This window comes from Echinococcus granulosus (assembly GCF_000524195.1).
Source record: "Echinococcus granulosus chromosome Unknown EG_S00080, whole genome shotgun sequence".
Taxonomy (NCBI): domain Eukaryota; kingdom Metazoa; phylum Platyhelminthes; class Cestoda; order Cyclophyllidea; family Taeniidae; genus Echinococcus; species Echinococcus granulosus.
Window position 1 is genome coordinate 22,659 of NW_020170460.1, and position 17,518 is coordinate 40,176.

At 44.8% G+C, this 17,518-nt stretch overlaps 2 protein-coding genes across 2 annotated transcripts; both read left to right on the top strand. All coding sequences in view use genetic code 11, as the record gives it.

Moving 5' to 3' along the window:
- Window positions 1-2,018: 2,018 nt before the first annotated feature.
- Window positions 2,019-9,244, top strand: EGR_07528 (hypothetical protein; the record flags this gene model as incomplete). The annotated part of the gene is made up of 4 exons (XM_024496777.1): window positions 2,019-2,460; window positions 5,578-5,723; window positions 7,890-7,979; window positions 9,161-9,244. 4 exons carry the CDS (start codon window positions 2,019-2,021, stop codon window positions 9,242-9,244), a joined length of 762 nt encoding a protein of 253 aa, XP_024348782.1.
- Window positions 9,245-13,157: 3,913 nt separating this feature from the next.
- Window positions 13,158-17,046, top strand: EGR_07529 (putative RNA-binding protein; the record flags this gene model as incomplete). The annotated part of the gene is made up of 5 exons (XM_024496778.1): window positions 13,158-13,387; window positions 14,434-14,523; window positions 14,565-14,789; window positions 16,468-16,556; window positions 16,799-17,046. The coding sequence occupies 5 exons, from the start codon at window positions 13,158-13,160 to the stop codon at window positions 17,044-17,046; spliced, it is 882 nt and encodes a 293-aa protein (XP_024348783.1).
- Between the last annotated feature and the right edge of the window lie 472 nt (window positions 17,047-17,518).

A 17,518-nucleotide genomic window follows, 5' to 3' on the forward strand; every position in this document is an offset into this window, starting at 1 on the left:
CACCTCACCCTCTGCTAGTGTCTCCATTAACCTGGGCTCATTTTGACCAATGATGAGGCTGTCTGAGCTACCTCACAACCACCTCAATTAGCCCAGTGACTGGGGTTAGTTATCAGACCTTCACTCCATTGGGCGACAGATGAGGAGAGAAATGAATGCATGCAATGCAACTGCTAATTGAGGGTATTCTTCAGTTGGCATTTAGTTGACTCAAGTGACAAAGCGGGTTTGCGAAGTGTTTCACGTCCACGCCAGTGTTGAATGTGGGTAGGAAAAGCACGGGCATGGCACGGCACACGTGTTGAGCAACTTGAGCTCAAAAGACCTCTCAACATATTCACAGCAGAGTGTAGCATCCATGTCTTGTCAATTCAAGCCATTGCATTCCACGACTGGGTGTAGATGATGCCGCCACACAGGGAAGAGTAGTGGAAGCGACATAGGTGAGGGTGAGTGGATGACATGTAGTCTGTTTTGATGTGTTTTGGTGTGTCCACGACTCAACCAGCATGTTCGCTTACGCCAACACTTTTGTGGTCGACTGGTTGGTGAGACTGAACCAGTGGTGATGGTGATGGCGGTGGTAGTGGTAGTGGTGGTAGTTGGCCAATGAGAGTGGTGGCACATGAGAAGGCACTGGTTGAGCTGGAGCAGCCATTTGACGGTCAAATCGATGGCACCCGCATCCTGACTGGCGACGACGAGGATGACGACACGTGACCGTAAACTGTGAAGTAGAATTGCAATGTGACTGCTCAGTTGCGTTAGCCATTTGCAAACGCCATTGGCAGTGGTTGAGTTCAGTTGGATCTCGGTGGTCCTGCTCACTCAACGTAAGATTGTCTCGAATTTGCTGCTGTCGATATTTGCCTGTGGCTCTTTTTGTCCACTTCTACTGAGCACCCACTAGACATGCATGCATTCATTCTTTTGTTTATTCCCTTTTTATTCATTCATTCAATCGCGAGTCATTCTGTCCCATATTGCTAATTCATTTATGCGTTGAACCTTCATGCACGCATGTATTCACTGTCTGTGTGTGTAATGAAGCGGATCTCATGAAGTGAGGAATGCGTCAGGATGTGGATGAAGAGACAGGTCATTGCAAATGAAATGGGAAGTGGTGTCATGTCAGAGACAGGGAGATGAGTTGAAGGCAGTGAGTAGAGTATATTGAGGTGAGGTGAGGTGGAGTGAAGTAGAGAGGAGAGGTGGGATTGCCCTGAAACATGGGCGCACAACTGCATGGCTGAGAGGAAGGCGGTTTTAGTGCAGAATATGCATCAAGGCAACTCAAATGCCTGAATGGGAGAGAGTCCACCATCTTGGCATTGTCAGATCGTTGGTCCATATACGGTCTCTCACTACTCATTCGTGCAGCAGCAACACGCAGGAGAGCAGGCACACAATCTCACAACGAATGCCGGTTCTTCAGTGTGCCTCACCTCGAGGGTGCACCTATTGGAAGTACTTTTGCCAATGAACCTGTGATGCGGTGATCATGTGCTGTTTGTGACCGAGGTAACTCGATGAAATGCCTTGGTGCGGCAAACAAGAAGGACTGAGAAGAAATGCGGGTGCAGCTACCCAAGCACACGTGTCGACAGCAAAGGAATTGATCCGCAAAGAGGAAGTGGAATGTGGTTTAGTTGGCACCGAAAGCCGCCTGCACACTGGTGATCATTCGAGTTGGCAATGATGAGGCGAATGAATATCATCGTAGATTAGATAACGTGGGTCTGTTTGCTCACGAAGGGGTAAAGCAGGGAAGGTGGATTGTTGCATGATTCAGCTGTAGGCGGATGGGTGAGTAGCGTGTGTGGGCGAGCGTGGGAGGAAAGGAGGGCGTGACGAGTTCGAGCGTGCAAAAAAGCCTGCTTACTTGGCTGGTCGTCGCATCAAGTGATGTGATGTCGGGTGGGTGAGGCGTTTGCAGGTGAGACGTGGTGTCTCGGTGTGACTGATATGTGCATTTGATGTAACCATTGCCAATTCTTTCCATAACCAATCCTGACAGAATGAATCGATGCCAAGGCAACAGCAACTGCAATTACAACTACAACGGCAGTAACGGCATCACCAGCTGCAGTAACAACAGCAGTAACAGCAACGGCATCAGTAGCGGTAGCAGTAGTGGCAATGTTGGCAATAGCAGTGGTGTTGGTTATGATGCCGACGGTGCCTACGTGAATGCACATGTCGCGACATCACAGTTGTATTGTCAAGGAACGCGCTCGAGAATGTGCCTGCCTTCCAGTGTCTCCACTCTGCCTCAGCATCCCATGCGAGTTGGTGCTCAACAACATGACAGCACATTGAGCAGTGCAGTTTCAGTGCCACAAGTATCTCCACCTCAACAATACTGTCCTGCTGATAGCGTGATATTGAGCGCCCACATGGCACCAACGAGTGATGCACAACGACCGCTGAGTGAGGAGGAGGTGCGATGGGCGTTTGAAGGTGTGAGTGATCTACGCTACTTCAGTGACCCCAAATTCAAGCGCTTTGTCAGTTCTCTTCCCTGACTAATAGAGTTGACTTCTCAGTGCAGCATGATGCTTTGTAAACATCGGTGTCGAAGGCATTAAAGTAGTGCTGCCTTCCCACCTACCTAACTAGCTGCCTGCCTGCCTGCCTGCCTGCCTGCCTGCCTATCTAACCCTTTGCCTAACTGTGCAGTCTCTTTTCACATTGAAAGTGGTATGTGGGAATATGGAATGGAAAACATGCTGCTGTGTGGGCCATTTCCTGGAGGAGTGTCATGGCAGTGTCAGTGTCACGAGCAGACTGTGTGGATGCGTCTTCTAATCACCGGGTCAATAGTTCAGTAGTAGGTGGGAATGTGCATAGCAAGTTGTTGAAAGGCGGTTGGTTTAGTTAGTGGGAAGCACGAAGTCAGGAGGTGCATTCAATGAAGTAGCAATTGTTGAGGATGTCACTCTCAGAGGAGGGGAAAGCACGTGGCTATAGGAGTACTGATGTGGGCGCAGTGGTATCAACTCACAAGGCGAAAGGTGTTTGGTGGTGGGTTCATGTTCGAGTGGATTGGAGCGTGTAGCGACCACGTAGGTGGCGTCTACGTAGTGGGGCAGTGCTACTGTTCGTGCCCTCCTAGTCCTAGCATTGTGTGCCGCCGAATGAGCTTGTTGCACGTATTATTACCTCAATGAACGAACAGTGAATGTGAGCGAGATGTGATGCTTGGCGTATTCGTTTTATTCATCTCTTTTCTTGCCCTCATCTCCTATCTCCATCCTATCCCTTCATCCGAAGCACTCACAACAGGCGATCAGTTGCAGTCACACTTCCATAAGTAGGCAGTCGGTGGAGCAAAGGCGTTTATTCAGTGCATTGGTGGTAGTTCGTCGTCTCCGTGAATGTGGATGCGGAAATCACAGGAGGTAAAATCTACCCACGGATTAGGTAGTGCTCGCGGTAAGAATGTGTGGAATGAAGGAGTGATCGTCACTCCTCACATACCTGACAAGTGTGTGAGGAGTGACGAAAATGCACCCCGACCAGTATCGACTGTGCGGGATAGGCAGATGGAATAGTTCTGTGTGGAGTAGCTCACGCTAAGCAAGCGTTTTGGCTGCTTTCAATTGAGTAGACTTGTCAAATGAGCGTCATTTGTCAGCTCCAGATTGTTTGGCGTGTAGGTGGAAGGAGGAGTGTGGGTGGGAGTAGAAGAGGGCTAGTTGGAAGGGGATTGTGCCTTGCAGAATGAAGTACATAGTTGAATGAAAAAGCGGGTTGATGCCATTGAATTGTGATGGACCGCAAGTCTACATTGCCAAGGTTTGCCTGATGCTCGGCCCTGCCAAAAATGGCTGTAGCAAGGAATACTGCCTTGCATGTTTCTAGTGGAGAAGTGCCTTCAGCTACTGCCCGTGGAAGAACTAACAGACACAACTGAATATTTGCAGTTGAGAGACATTGCCACCGACGTTGTTGTACCATTTATTCCCATTAAGTGATTGGACTGTCATTGGTAAAGTGTATTTTGGCTTCCCAAGTGTCTTCCACCCGTTTCGAAGTAGTCTCCTGTACCCTTTGATTGACCTTCCTCCTTCCGCTAAGTTCATTGTGGTGTAAAAGTTTATTTCTGGGCACTTGAAATGGTGACATCCTCTTCATTCGTAACTCCTTTTGCCACAAACCCATTTAAGGAGATTTTGTTTGCATGCAGACAATAGATATGCCCAAATTGTTGATTACATATGGTGGAGAGGAATCTAATCAGGTAGAGGAGTACTTGATAGTGGCGGAGCATAATAGAGTGCTCTTAAGTAAACAGATCTACACATGCAATAAAGCAACCATAAACTATGATCCGGTTAGTCGTGTATTCCACCCTCCGGCTACACTGATTGCAGTCGAACGCTTGTCAAACAAATCAGAACTCAGAACATCGTTTTGCATGCTTCAAGCTGTCCGTCTTTCTGCTCTGACATACTCTCATTTTTGGAAAGCGCAATTTATGTTCTAAAAATGGGCCTGTGGCTAGAGGTGAATTGCAGAAGGATTTTGCCGCAAACTAGTGTTGATTGCAAGTGGGCCTGTTCCTCCTCGTGCTCCCAACCTGATGAGCAATAAGGAAAGAGACTTCATTGTAGAGATATTTATTTACCGACACAGATGAGTAAGGAGAAGGAAATGCAGTGAGTGTGTAGGCGCCCGACCGCTAACTGGTCCTGCCTGCTCTTCTCTGAGCTTGAGTCGAGGTTCGGGTACGGGTCTGGGTCCGAGTCCGAGGTTGAGTCACTGATTTTCGATGAGTCCACTTATAGTAAGTGATTGACCTTGGTGTTGGGGTCATGAGTGTGTGTTTAAAGTGCCACAAGACTTGATTTTAGCCAATCAGGAAGGACTGAGTGCCCGACTATCTGTAATGTGTGTGAAATAGCCGCGTAAATGGAAACCTTGAGAATAACGGAGAGGAATGCATTCATTTGAGGGTGGGAGGTGTAGGCATCCCCAGTATATTTGCACAATCATTGTAATCTTAAATGAGCCTTTAGAATTTGCCATAATTTTGGTGATTTCTAGACATTAAAGGCCATTCTTTAGGCCATTATTTTGGTCGACTAACTTCTCTTCTGCAGTCATAACTAACCCGAGTGTTTGGGAGATTCGAAGTACCAATAGTGCGAGCACAGGACCGTGGGGTGGATTGGAAGCACAAGCTGTGGGAACTGATGTGTCCGCAGAAGTCAACTGAGTGGAGAAGGTGTGCTTTAGAATATCAGTTGAACGCTAATAATAATAAAATAGGCATTTTAAGGAAATCGTGTCATCTGAAAAAGGGCATTCATGAGAGCGGAGTTGATTTTTCAACTTCTTGTCAGATAAACATGTCCACCGTCACTGGTTGATTTGATCAGGTACACAGTGTGCCCAACTTCATCTTGACGTCAGATTCGGCATTCCAGCCTCTGTTTCGTTTTATTTGTTAAGAAGATATGCGTCTTCTCCTCCTCAGGTGCAGCATCGTTCACAGCGATGCTGAGTGTTTCTTTGAATGAATATGACAAAACACTTTTTACTTACTTATCCGTTAACTAAGATTGTGTACAGATTATATGCATGGAGAAAGGCATTTATCTCCATTCGCCTTCACCCCAACTGCACTTTTGAAATGGATAGCTTGGCTTGACAATGATACACGGCTTTTGTTCCATGCTATCTTCTCCAAACCTTACAATACACTTCGTATCAGTCTGGTAAGTCTACCTGACTTCCCACAGCAATCAGATGGATGGAGTAGCTTGAGTTGAGAAATTCAATGGCGAAACATCGAAAGCCTCCAGTTCTCAAACAAGCTAAAATGACGGAAGTAGTTGTTGCCAGCGCTGTCGCTTGACACTCCTACATGCGTCTCAGTGATATCCGAAAACGCCTAACTGCCACCTGATCCTCTGTTGTTACCAAGCAGAGATCGGCCAGTCATTTAAGGCCACCCCAACCACCTAATTGGGCATGAGCGATTGGTGTTAGTTGATGGGTGTTAGGGTACCAATTGGCGCGCTTCAAGTACAGGTAGACGTGATCTGAGCCAATGAGGAGGGAGTGGACAGAGACACGACTCTCCAGCACGCTTGTGGATTGTCTGCGAATAGGCGAACGTGGAGAAAGTGGGGTAGGAAAGCTTTTCTGTGGTTGAAGGCGCCTGTAGTTCATTTGCATGCTTACTACAATCGTGAGGAATCCCTTCACGAGTTGTTGAACTCTAAGGGAACTCGAGAAAGTTCTGAGAATTGTTTGAGGTTAACAATTTGTCTGAATAGAATTTCAATCAAAGACATAATTGGCCCGTGGATTGTGGAAGATGTTGGGAGGCCACCAGCCACTAGTACTGTCCGAAGGCTGTGGCAAAGAGTGGAAGTACATTCAGCGAAGACTGAAGTGCCGTTAGTGTTGGGCAGAGTAAAGAAAGTGTGCTAAGGAAGAGCAACTGAACAATAAAAGTGAAATTGACTTTAGAGGAGAATATGACTTATGAGAAGGAGCATTCTAATCATCATTTGCATTGCTTTTTCTTCGCCCTGCTTCACACCATGTTGTCCACAAAAAGTGGTTTTAGGGATTCACAGAGGCATATGACTCTTTTCTCAGTTTATCGCCTTCCAGCCTTAAAATACAGTGGATTTTGAATCTACCTATCCTGCCTAATGCCTTGCAACAACAAAGTGGTTTAGGGGGCTTGAGTTAAATATTAACTGGTGTGAAATTTCCAGCTACCGTTTTGTTAATGTGCATGCACGACGAAACTAGTAGTCGTCACTGTCGCTGCTTAAAATTGCATCCGTATGCGCTTTGATGGTGGAAGAAAATGCCTTTCGCCTAGTTGGCAGATAGCGAGTCCCTAACCCAAAATCGGTCAATCAAATGTGGCCGCTCCAATCAACCAATAGGGTGTGACCAATATCGACCAATCCCTACACAATGGAGTGTTTTGTCGTTAGAAGGGTCACCTGCTCATTTATGAGGCATTAATTTTACCGGTACCAAGTATTTAATGCGTAAGGCGGAAGTAGCTTCATTGTCGCGACAATCTCCTGAGTATTCCATTAGGACAGTGTGGTTGCCATTTGCCGCAATACTGAGGCACGCGAGTGCGTGCCACAGAGGCACAAATACCGTTAAAGCAACAACATTACTCCGGTGTGCCGAGAAGCGCGCAGGCGGTAATTACGTGTAAGTGTAAACAGAAAGAGACAACAAAGCGTATGGAGGACATTCCAAACTGACAGTCAAAGACGTGGGCTCACTTGCGTGGCTCAAATATGCACTGAAGACGGCAAGTTGTTAGGCATTTTGGCTATGGGAATCCGTCCAAACACAAGAGTCGCTCACCCAGATGTTAGACAAGAGTATTTAGCGGAAAACCATAGTCCATTGTAGGGAGGCCCTTGCTGAATCGCCTAGACTGTGTACATCTGCGTTGCGGACGGTAGCGCTGTCACAACAGTAGGGGAGCAGGGAATGCGGACAAAGTGTGTGATTTTTGGACAAGGAACCTATTTTGCTCTTAAACTCCAATGTCCTACCACCTGGTGCGTCAAGTAAGAGGAAGGGAGACACTAAGGCGAAGCGTGATGCATCAGCGACTAGCTGACCTACATTCATGCTGGGTCTCAGACATGATGCTCAAGTTGACGCTGAAATCAAACGGAGGAGACTAGTGGCATAGTTTTAAGCAGACAACAAATCAACTACTTGCTGCTGTCGCATGAGTAGTATATGAGCAGTACTTGCTTAACTCGTGCCATTTCTCGCATCACAGTTGAAATGCCTTAAATATTTTATCGCCATGCGTATACATACAGGCAGTGGTGGAACCACTTTCGCATCCACTTTAATGCAAATATTGCTACAATAATTGTCAGCTTTGCGGATTTAATGTCCCATTAATGTGTCCTGCAGACTCAACAGAAGTTGTCAACCCCTCACGCCCTACTGGCCAACAGCGTTATAAAGTAAGTTTTGTTTATGTATCTACCTTAACTTTAGCCCGGAGGAAGCTCCATAGAGTAGCTATTCCTTCATTGAATTACTCATTGCAGGAGCATCTACTAGAACAGGTTTTGCAATCTCCCAATGATGAGAGGCGTGGAGTCAACATTTCCATCAGCGTCTACTTCCTAGTTGAAATGCTTCAATTATCCACACTTCAGTGTGAAATTGTCTCAATTTTTGTTTGGCGCTTCGGGCATTTGTTGATAATTTTGATCCCCAGAGCCTCTCAATGGTGCTGCTTCTCCTTTATATTATCTTTCTCAGGCAACAAACCAATCTTTTGCCTTTGTGTATAAGTTTCCCAGCTGAGCCTTCCAAACCACCTACGGAGAGCCACATGAATGGCCTTCAGTAAAAGATTTCTTGGCAATAGTAGCTTTACGCAATGCAAACCAACAATGCTGCATTTAGCCATTAGTTTTACCAGCGTTTATTAAACAGGAGCATTTCCTTTAAAAAAAAGGTGATGATCAGAACAATTACTACTTAACTCCGCTAAAACCGACTCGGAAATCAGTGTGTGTGGAGCAGTGAATTAAACTTACAATTGTATTTCTACGTTATGGACTGAATGACCTAACTCCGCCTCCTAACCCCAACCCTTTGGAATCGCCTAGTTTTCCTTTTCATTCATCTCCCCCTTTCCCCTCCTTTCTTACCTTCACCCTCTCCCCTCATCAAATGCACTCACAACAGGCGATCATTTGCAGTCCTACTTCCGTATGTAGGAAGTCGGTGGAGCAAAGGCGTTCATTCAGTACATGGGTGGGAGTTCGTGGTCTCGGTGAATGTGGATGCGAAATCAGAGGAGATGAAATCCACCACGGATTAGGTAGTGCTCGCGGTAAGAATGTGTGGAGTGAAGAAGTGGTCGGAGGGCAGCACTACCTGACAAGCGTGTGATGAGTGTGACGTAAATGCGGAGTGGCCGTTGTATGTAAATATCGGCCCACATTAAGCATAAATTTCCTTTAAGGGCGGCTGACTTAATGTCCTCAAGGAAATAGAGCTACATACACAGTAAAGCGACCGTAAACGACGGCCCAATTAGTGGGGTATTCTACTCTTCGGCTGCACTGACTTGCGGTCGAACTCTTGTCAAATGTAGTAGATCATTGTTCTCTTTTTCTTTATTTTTCAGGCTGCCTCCCTTTCTGCTCTGATCTACTCGCATTTCTGTAAAATACAGCTTTGGTTCTCAAAACGCGACTATGGCCAGAGGTGAATTGTGAAAGGACTTTGTTACAAACTAGTGTTGATTGTACGCAGACCTGGTTTCCTTCGTGCTCCCGACCTAATAGGCAATAACAGAAGAGACTTCATTGTGGAGGCATTTATTTACCAACGCATATGAGTAAGTGGATGGAGATACAGTGAGCGTGTAGGACCTCGGCCACCAGTTTGACTGGGCTACCCGGGTCTGAGTCCTAGACTGCGTCTCAGTCTGCGTCTGAGTCGGAGCCCGGATTCGAGTCTGAGTTGGTGAATTTCAATAGGCCTACTTATAGTAGATGATTGACCTTGGTGTTGGGGTGATGATTGGTGCGATTAAAGTGCAGCAATACGTGACCTTAGCTAATCAGGATGGATTGAGCTAAAGCATGACCCTAGGTTGCTTGTGAATCAGCTGCGAAAATGTAAACCTTGCGAAGTGGGAGTGGAAGGCTTTTTAGGTGCTGCAAGTATCCTCAACAGATTTACATAAATACTATAACCTTAGGAGATCCCTTGGCATGTTGTCACACTTTAAAGGCATTTCTGTACATTTTCGGTCATTCTTTCAGCCAATAATTTGGTTGCTTAACTTCTCTCCTGCAGTCGTAAACAGCCCGAGGAGTGTGGAAGACCATACTAACTACCGGCGTACAGGAGAGTTGGAATGTCACTAATGCTCTACAGGACGGTAGCGTGGAGTGGAAGTACAGCCTGCAGGGACTGATGTGCATGCAGAAGTTAAGGGATTGGAGAGAGTGGGTTAAGGAAAAGCAGCTAAACAATGCCAATCAAATAGACTTTTTGATGCACTTTTGTGTGCAAAAGAACATTTATGAGAGTGCAGTTATTACTTGACCTCTTGTTATGTGAACTTGTCCATTACAACCTCTAGAGCTGCAGTGCTAGCTTTCAAGTTAGTCTGTTACTGCACTCAAAATTTGCTCCTTGCAGTAACGGACATTTCCGACCCATCATCCATTACTGGTTAGAATTGCCATTTCGGTCTCTCGTACATTTTAAATGGTGAGTAGTCATAGCTCTTGCCTGTCTGTTGTAGCCAATGACCCCTCAATTCACCAGGTGGATCTTTTCTACCCCTACCAGATTGTCATTGCGAAACTTCACGCGGCAAATCCTTGATCATTCCCTGTAGACTTGGACACTCCAACTGCTTCCTATACCTCATTTCGGCCTTGGTAGCACATGCTTGATGGTGGTGTTTCACTGGCCCCTCGTTTGCTTTCGATTGCGAAGTGATGATTCGACGAGTATCTGATGTGTACCATCGTCACTACCTCGACAGAAAGGCAAATTTCTGAGTCATAGGAATATTCTCCTTGCACATACTTGTTTAACTCTAATGATGTCACAGCTGGGACCGGTATACCCTAGAATAAGCAGGTCTGGTGTTCATTTCTAGCATGCCTTTATCCTTCCGATTGTGCTTATTATTATCAACCGGAAGCCAAAAGAAGCGCGTGTCTATCAAAATTGCGCAGATCCTTCTAAGTGTTTATTTTTATGCATACAAATTTCTTTAAGGGGACAATTTGTTTCTGAACTACAAACGCTTTGATGATGATGGACCTGCATCTCCGCCGTCAAGAAAATGCAGGTGCCATAGGACTGGTGAGCGTCGATGCAATCCATTGCTTCAGTTGCAATAACGGATGGTTAGATGGTTTACCAAGCCTTAGCTGGCTCAAGAGACTCTCAAATAAAGCTGCTGTCATTCTGGCGTTTCATTAAAATAGGCATTGTATTTAGAAGGTATTCCATAGCCATGAAAGGCCCGCATTCGACTGTTACGAAATAATTCGTGCAAGTGATTTTCCAATAAACAGCACTTCTTCTTACGGTCGGAACGACTGAATTAAATGAGGCAGTAACCATGCATTTGGTGAATTTGAGACTTCGAGCATTGCAATGCCAACCGATGATTGCTCAACCTTTGCGGACGAGTTAAAACCCATATGCACAAAAGAGGAGGACAGCACACCTCTTTCTATACCTCAGCTGTTAGCGATATCTGATAACTGCCGTCAGCGCATATGCACGATTTCTATGAAGTCTGGAAGACTTATTCTGTTATCCTTCAAGTTAGCTTGGCATGCTTGATTTCGAGTCTCTAAACAACTACGCATACATATTCATTCTGTTATCTTTGTCCTAGTTAATAAGTTGAAACGATGTTGCCGAGTGCTTTGAATATTAAAAATAGGCAACAACGGTTCGTGTGTGCACTATTTTTGTAAAAAACACAAACGGAACACAGATTTAATGCCTGATAATCTGGAACCCGCTTCCTACATTCACGGGATCAGATCTTAATGAAGACTAAATTTCGTGCATGTGCACCGTTTTGTAATGCGTCAATTGTTAGTTCAACTCTCGGTTTTGGTAATGGGTCACTGAGTAGCCTTGGACTTCATGCACGTCGACAATGTACCCCCCGCCCGACTACTATGTCTTCTTTCGTCTACAGGAGAGTCACGCAGGGTTAAAATGCTATTAGCGAAAAGCCGAGCCTATTCTAAATGACGACTACCATGGTTTTTGTTGCCAAGTGATAGACCTTGGCGTGACGGTAAGGTGTCTGCTCTGTAGACGAAACAATGCGTGACGATACCCAGCAGAAGGGCTGAAAATGATGTCAAGCTTCGGTAACTACCCTAGTGCCATGTTCCACAGTAAAGCTATTAACAACTAGAGCAACACTAGCCACCTTCACGAACTACCTGAAAGTTTGTTACAAGCTGTCAACTTTATCTGCATAAAAATATCAACTGTGTGGACTCGCGATACCTCCGCCACTTCTCTACTAGCTAGGCGGGACCCAGATAGGCATAGCTGAGCAGCTCCTAAGTGGGTAAAAGGCAAGAACTTAGAAGTGAATCCAAAGCTTAACCCCCACGGAGCCATGTTAACCCGCTTCCTTCATCAGGTGATCCTGCCCTCCGCTTACTGACTCTATGACTCAAAATGGACAAGGTTGATAGTTAGCAAATTCGCCTTCTTAGAATCCAGTTATTGTACAGAACGAAACCCCAGGTCCAGTGGAATTGTTCAAAGAAGTCAGTGATATTGCAATCCAATAATTTTTCAATTTTATGAAAACCCAATTACTAGCGCATGGACATTTCCTGCATCTAAAATTACTTTGTGATGGTTTAAGTGGGAAGCTGTCCAAGAGGAACCCTGAAAACGAAACTTAAAAGAGGAGAGTGGTTCTGTTATGCGTTAATTTTCGTTTGCTCATGGGTTTTGGGCATGCCATTATTCGAGGATTATGTTTGCTTTTATCTTTATGGAAGTCTTGGGGAGCTACGTGTTGCCGAATGTTAGAAGTAAGAATTGAACTATTGTTAGTCTACAAACTGCAAAGTACCTCCTCAACTTAAAGTTCAAATTTATTTAAGGAAAGTACTTTCAGGAACTTTATCTGTGCATTTATTTTGATTTAATTAGAAATACACCCCGCTCCCAAGAAAGCCGTAGTTTTCAACCCTATGCGTCATAATGTAATTTATGGTCTTACATAACTTCAGAGCCAAGGGAAATGAGTTTATTAAAACGTGACATAAACTTCGAATTTTACGTCTTAAGAAAATGGCTGGCTCATACATCGGATGATGCACACCTTGATACGTAAACTGAAGTTACATTTTTCTTAAGCACCCAAAGTAAAATTAGCAAAACAATAAGCCTTGATTCAATTGCTTTGCAAGATATATCACTACATTGGTTTTAAATATTAGCAATGTACGAACCCTTATAAAACTAGTCAGTAACCCAATCACCTTTGGGTTGGCGGCTGTGGTCAGTAGTATTTCCCTCTAGCTCGTCATAGTACTCGTGAGTTATTTTACACTTTGTCCAGCCTTTTTTAGAATAACTTTTTTTACAATTAGGCGCTAAAACTAATGGATAGCGATCCCTGTGAGGGCACAGTTGATCCTAGGCGGGTATGGCTGGCGAATCTCCCTCCAAAGTCAACAGAGTTTGCTGTTTTGCAACTAGTTCGACCGTTTGGCAGAATTCTAGATTTCGATTTTCCTGTTCATCAATCTGGAGGTCTTTTGCAGGGTTCCACACTTGGTTATTGCTTCGTCACCTTTGCCGCAGAAGAATGTGCTCTCAAGGCAATGGAAAGGTTTGGCCTGTTTTAATTAGCATTTCAGCATTTCTTATTGAAGAACTTCGGTAATTAATCTGGCTCAATTAACCTATTGAGAAGGTTAGCTTTAGGGGTTTCCATGGCTGTCTCATGTATATGCATCATTGTCTTATGGCTGTTAAATATATACTCCTAGATTTATGACCCGATCTGTCCCCTCTTGCATTCCATTTTGGCAAAACTACTAACTTAAAACAGGATTTTTTGAATTTCTATGCCACTACCGATGCGAAATGTAACAGTATTCATTGTTATTATCGCTTGAACTCTGCTTCCAATGCTTTCCTTATCAATTATGATATTTTAATTAATTCATCCCTCATTCGTACCCTTTTCGCAATGCGGTAGTTGGTGCTAGTTTCAGGATTTATTGTAACATTTCTCGTGATATTCCCTTAGAGGTTGCAGTTGACATCTAGGGTGTGGTATGTCACTGATATCTGGATGGTAATTGGGAGTTATTTCTCAGTAACATTAGATGGAATGGAGTTTCGTTTACAGACTTTACGACTTAAGACTCAGTTACTACTTGACCCATATCAAACTAAAAACCAAAAATGTTGTCTAAGTCACTGTGAATAGGAGTAAATTCCATTGATTAGGATTCAACGTCGACACCATATCTACTGCAGGCTTAAGTTTCCACTTCTACGCTCTGTAATACTCCCAGTTTATCGTTTTAGTGGACTCTAGCCAGTGTTTAAAGATATAGACTAAATTGTCTCGAATGGAGAGAAATTTCATGCATTAGAGACAGGAATAGGAGGCTCATTTGCGCCTTTTGATGCGGTCTCCGCTTCGCTAAAGTTTGGTCTATAGACGCGATCTAAATCACAGCTAAAAGAATCCAACTTATCACGAAGTGAAGACGGAAGCAATGCCACTTTCTAATTGCCGCTTTGCCGGAATCTAATTAGCGGTCAAGGCTGTAGTTGAAACCGTGGAGAATTAAAAATATCAATTACTGTTAGTTAACTTCGAAAACCCAGTCAACTTCTGCGATATTGGCTTCGTCTTGCCAGGTCTAACAGAGAGTTATTTCGCACAAAAAAGGCACCAAAGCCTACTCAGGCTTCGGAGTATAAGTTTGGACCACGAGGCATGAAGAGATTGTAGGGCTGTGAGCTCTTATGTTTGGCGACGGTCTTTACAGTCTGAACGGGCGGCAATTCTACGGCTCTGTACTATCGGCGCAACGTGCTCGGCCAACGCGTGAGGCGTTGGCGCAGTGGTGGGAGGCACGCGAGGAGGCGCAACGAGCACGCATTGAAGCTGATCGACAGCGACGCGAGGAAGAGCTCGCTCAAAGACTCAATGCAACTTCTTCCTCTCTCCTCACTACCACCGCTTCTTTCGCTGATGATGATGGCGGCTCTCGGTAAGTAGTGTTTCCCACTTAAATTGTCCCATTGCTCTCTCAAAGTTGGTGCATGGAGATTCGTGAGTTTTTAAGTTGGATTTTGAGCTCAAACCGGGTCGATTTATTCTTTTTTTGCACTGATCAAAACAGAATCAAGCCGTGGCTAGTAGAATGTCATGTCATAGGGATATGATCAACTCCGTTTCCTACTCTACAAAAGGAAAAAATTTGCTTCAAGTGCCTTCTCAATAAGCAACTCCTGTTGATCCGAGATCACAATTCTCCTTTTAACTGCTCCTTTACTTCATCCATATTTTCGTAAAAGTTGATTTTGAATGAAAATCAGGAAGTAGTTTTTTCTTATGAGTCCCTAAACTTGGGATTTATATGGATTAACACTGATTCTGCTTTAGTGTCCCATGATTGGACTATTCAAACTGAGTGACTGTGTACGGATTTCACTTTTTTTTGCAGTTATCAACAGTAAAAGTCATCGTTGTTGTGTCAGTTTTTGAGTGTTCTCCCTTTTGTGTTATTCACGGTACTTATTGTGTTTCTGTTGTCGATAAGCCATGTATCCTCTCTGTTTCTGTTAGACCAACCTATTGCCATTCCACAACTGGAGTGTAAAGATTTGTTAGTTTTGGAGGTTGATTTGAGCTTTAAATGGTGTTGACCGACCATACTTTAACTCGTAATCACTAATAATGCTGATTTTTTGGAGGAAAGCTTGTGACTGACTTTAAATGATGAAGCGTTAGCTTTTATCAGACTGTAAATCCAAATTGGATCAAATTGCAGGCTTTTGATCTCAGTGATTTGTTCAAATGCTCTTGTCCGGTGACTTATGTCCCCTGTCCAAAGGTATTGATTCAGTTCTGTCTGGTTTTGTGATATAAGGGGACGAATTTCAAGAGGTTGAAAGTGCATCTACCTCTCGGCACGCAGAGCCCCCTGGTACATTCATATACACGCTTATCCAATCGTCCAAGCAGTTAGGAGCAGTTTTGCCAAAGGAGGATCTGCCAATACGACTGAGTTTTTCCAGGACGGCCTGCTTCGCCTCTTCATTGGTGCTGAAATGTTGATCCTTAGTGTTGGCTAACTTGTGGAGACTATAAATGTTCGTGAGTGACGTCATTGCACTCAGCGTTTCCATCGAAAGGTTCGTGTCTTGTTCCATTTTGGGGTGGACTACTCGCAAATCCCCTGTTCGGAATAAGAATGGCGTTGAATGAATGTTCACGGAATTGGCTGTAGTGCTATGGTTTAGAAACCGTCACGTGTGGGATTGCCGCTTCTCACTATGCCAATGAAGATGACGGTTGCCCTAGAAACGTCTGCACTGGTGACTGAGGTGCCCTGTTGCTTGACGTGGTGTTTGGAGGCACTTTGCTGGAAGTGGCTTTTAGGTGGGAGAAAATAGCTGGAAGTTGTAGTTTTGCGGCTTAACTAGGAGGCAACTTCATCACTCACCGCACAGCACGCTGTGACATGCAGTATGCACACCACTACTGTTGCGTGTCATCTTGAGTAAAGGAAAGTCTGTACCCCTCCAAACAGAAATCATTTATTACTACCTTTGTTGATCATGTCCAACCTTTGAACAGCAAAATTCATCATCTTGTTCTTTTTTTTTTCTATTTCCTCTTTCATGTTGACCACGGCCCCACATCTCGACGCAGCCTGGAGATAGACATAGGTCGACCACCTCTGTTCCCGACCTTTATGGAAAGTTGGGGATAGTTTCAGCCAAACCGATCGCTCAACCTCCTTCTCCCCCAAGTAAGTTTTTTCCTTTTCTGAGTAGGTTTTTGGGCGATGACAGCGGAAATAGTGGACAAATCTGGGAAAATTGGGTAGTGGATAGTGCCCAAATGATTGCTATGATTGGTTGGTGGATATATCTAAAAAGGGAATGGATTAAATGAAAAAAAACCTAGAGATGCATGAATTGATTGATGAGTGCCGATAAATTGACCAGTAATGTGGAGGATTTTGCACATCATTATTCGTGTTTTTGATAGAACTAAGCCACGCGCAGAACAGGCAGGCAGTACGACGCATTGAAGCGGCATTACGCAACACCTCACAAATTGCGGTGCAACCGGCAGCCTTGAGAACGGAGGAGGAGAGGCGCAGGCAACAACCACATCCCCTCGTGGCAGCCCTGCTGGCAGGGAATAGGCGACAGCCGATGGGAAGAGACAGACATCCACGGGGACGAAGCGGTGGAACCGGAACACACCGCTACAACCCCTACTCGCGTTTCTGACCGTATGCTAAAGGTGCTTTTGCATTTTAACACCTCTACCAAATAAATCGTGTAGTCTACACACATATTGTCTGATCTTTTAAAAAATCACTACCACGTTGCTTAGTAATCGGTTCACCCGTTCGGGAGTCATCAATTAGGTAACCCTAATTCCAAATCCAATTTAGTTCCTTTCCTCCCAATCCCAACAAGAAGTTGGACACAAGGCATTTGTGACGGTCGTCGATTCTAGTGTTCTGCATGTATCTGTTCTGGTTCTTCCTATAAAAGGCTGGGCAGTAAAGAGATGAGGAGTGAGGGGAACAGGCAAAGAGAAGACGCTGTTGAAGAAGAGGCACAAAATGAAACATATTTTTGTTCACTTTCAAGTAGGAGGGCACGGACAACGGTGTTGGGGTATCAGTAGTGTTGGTGATGACCTCTTCATTACTATGTACAAGAGCAGAGGCGGACAGAGCAGGTGAAACCAGTT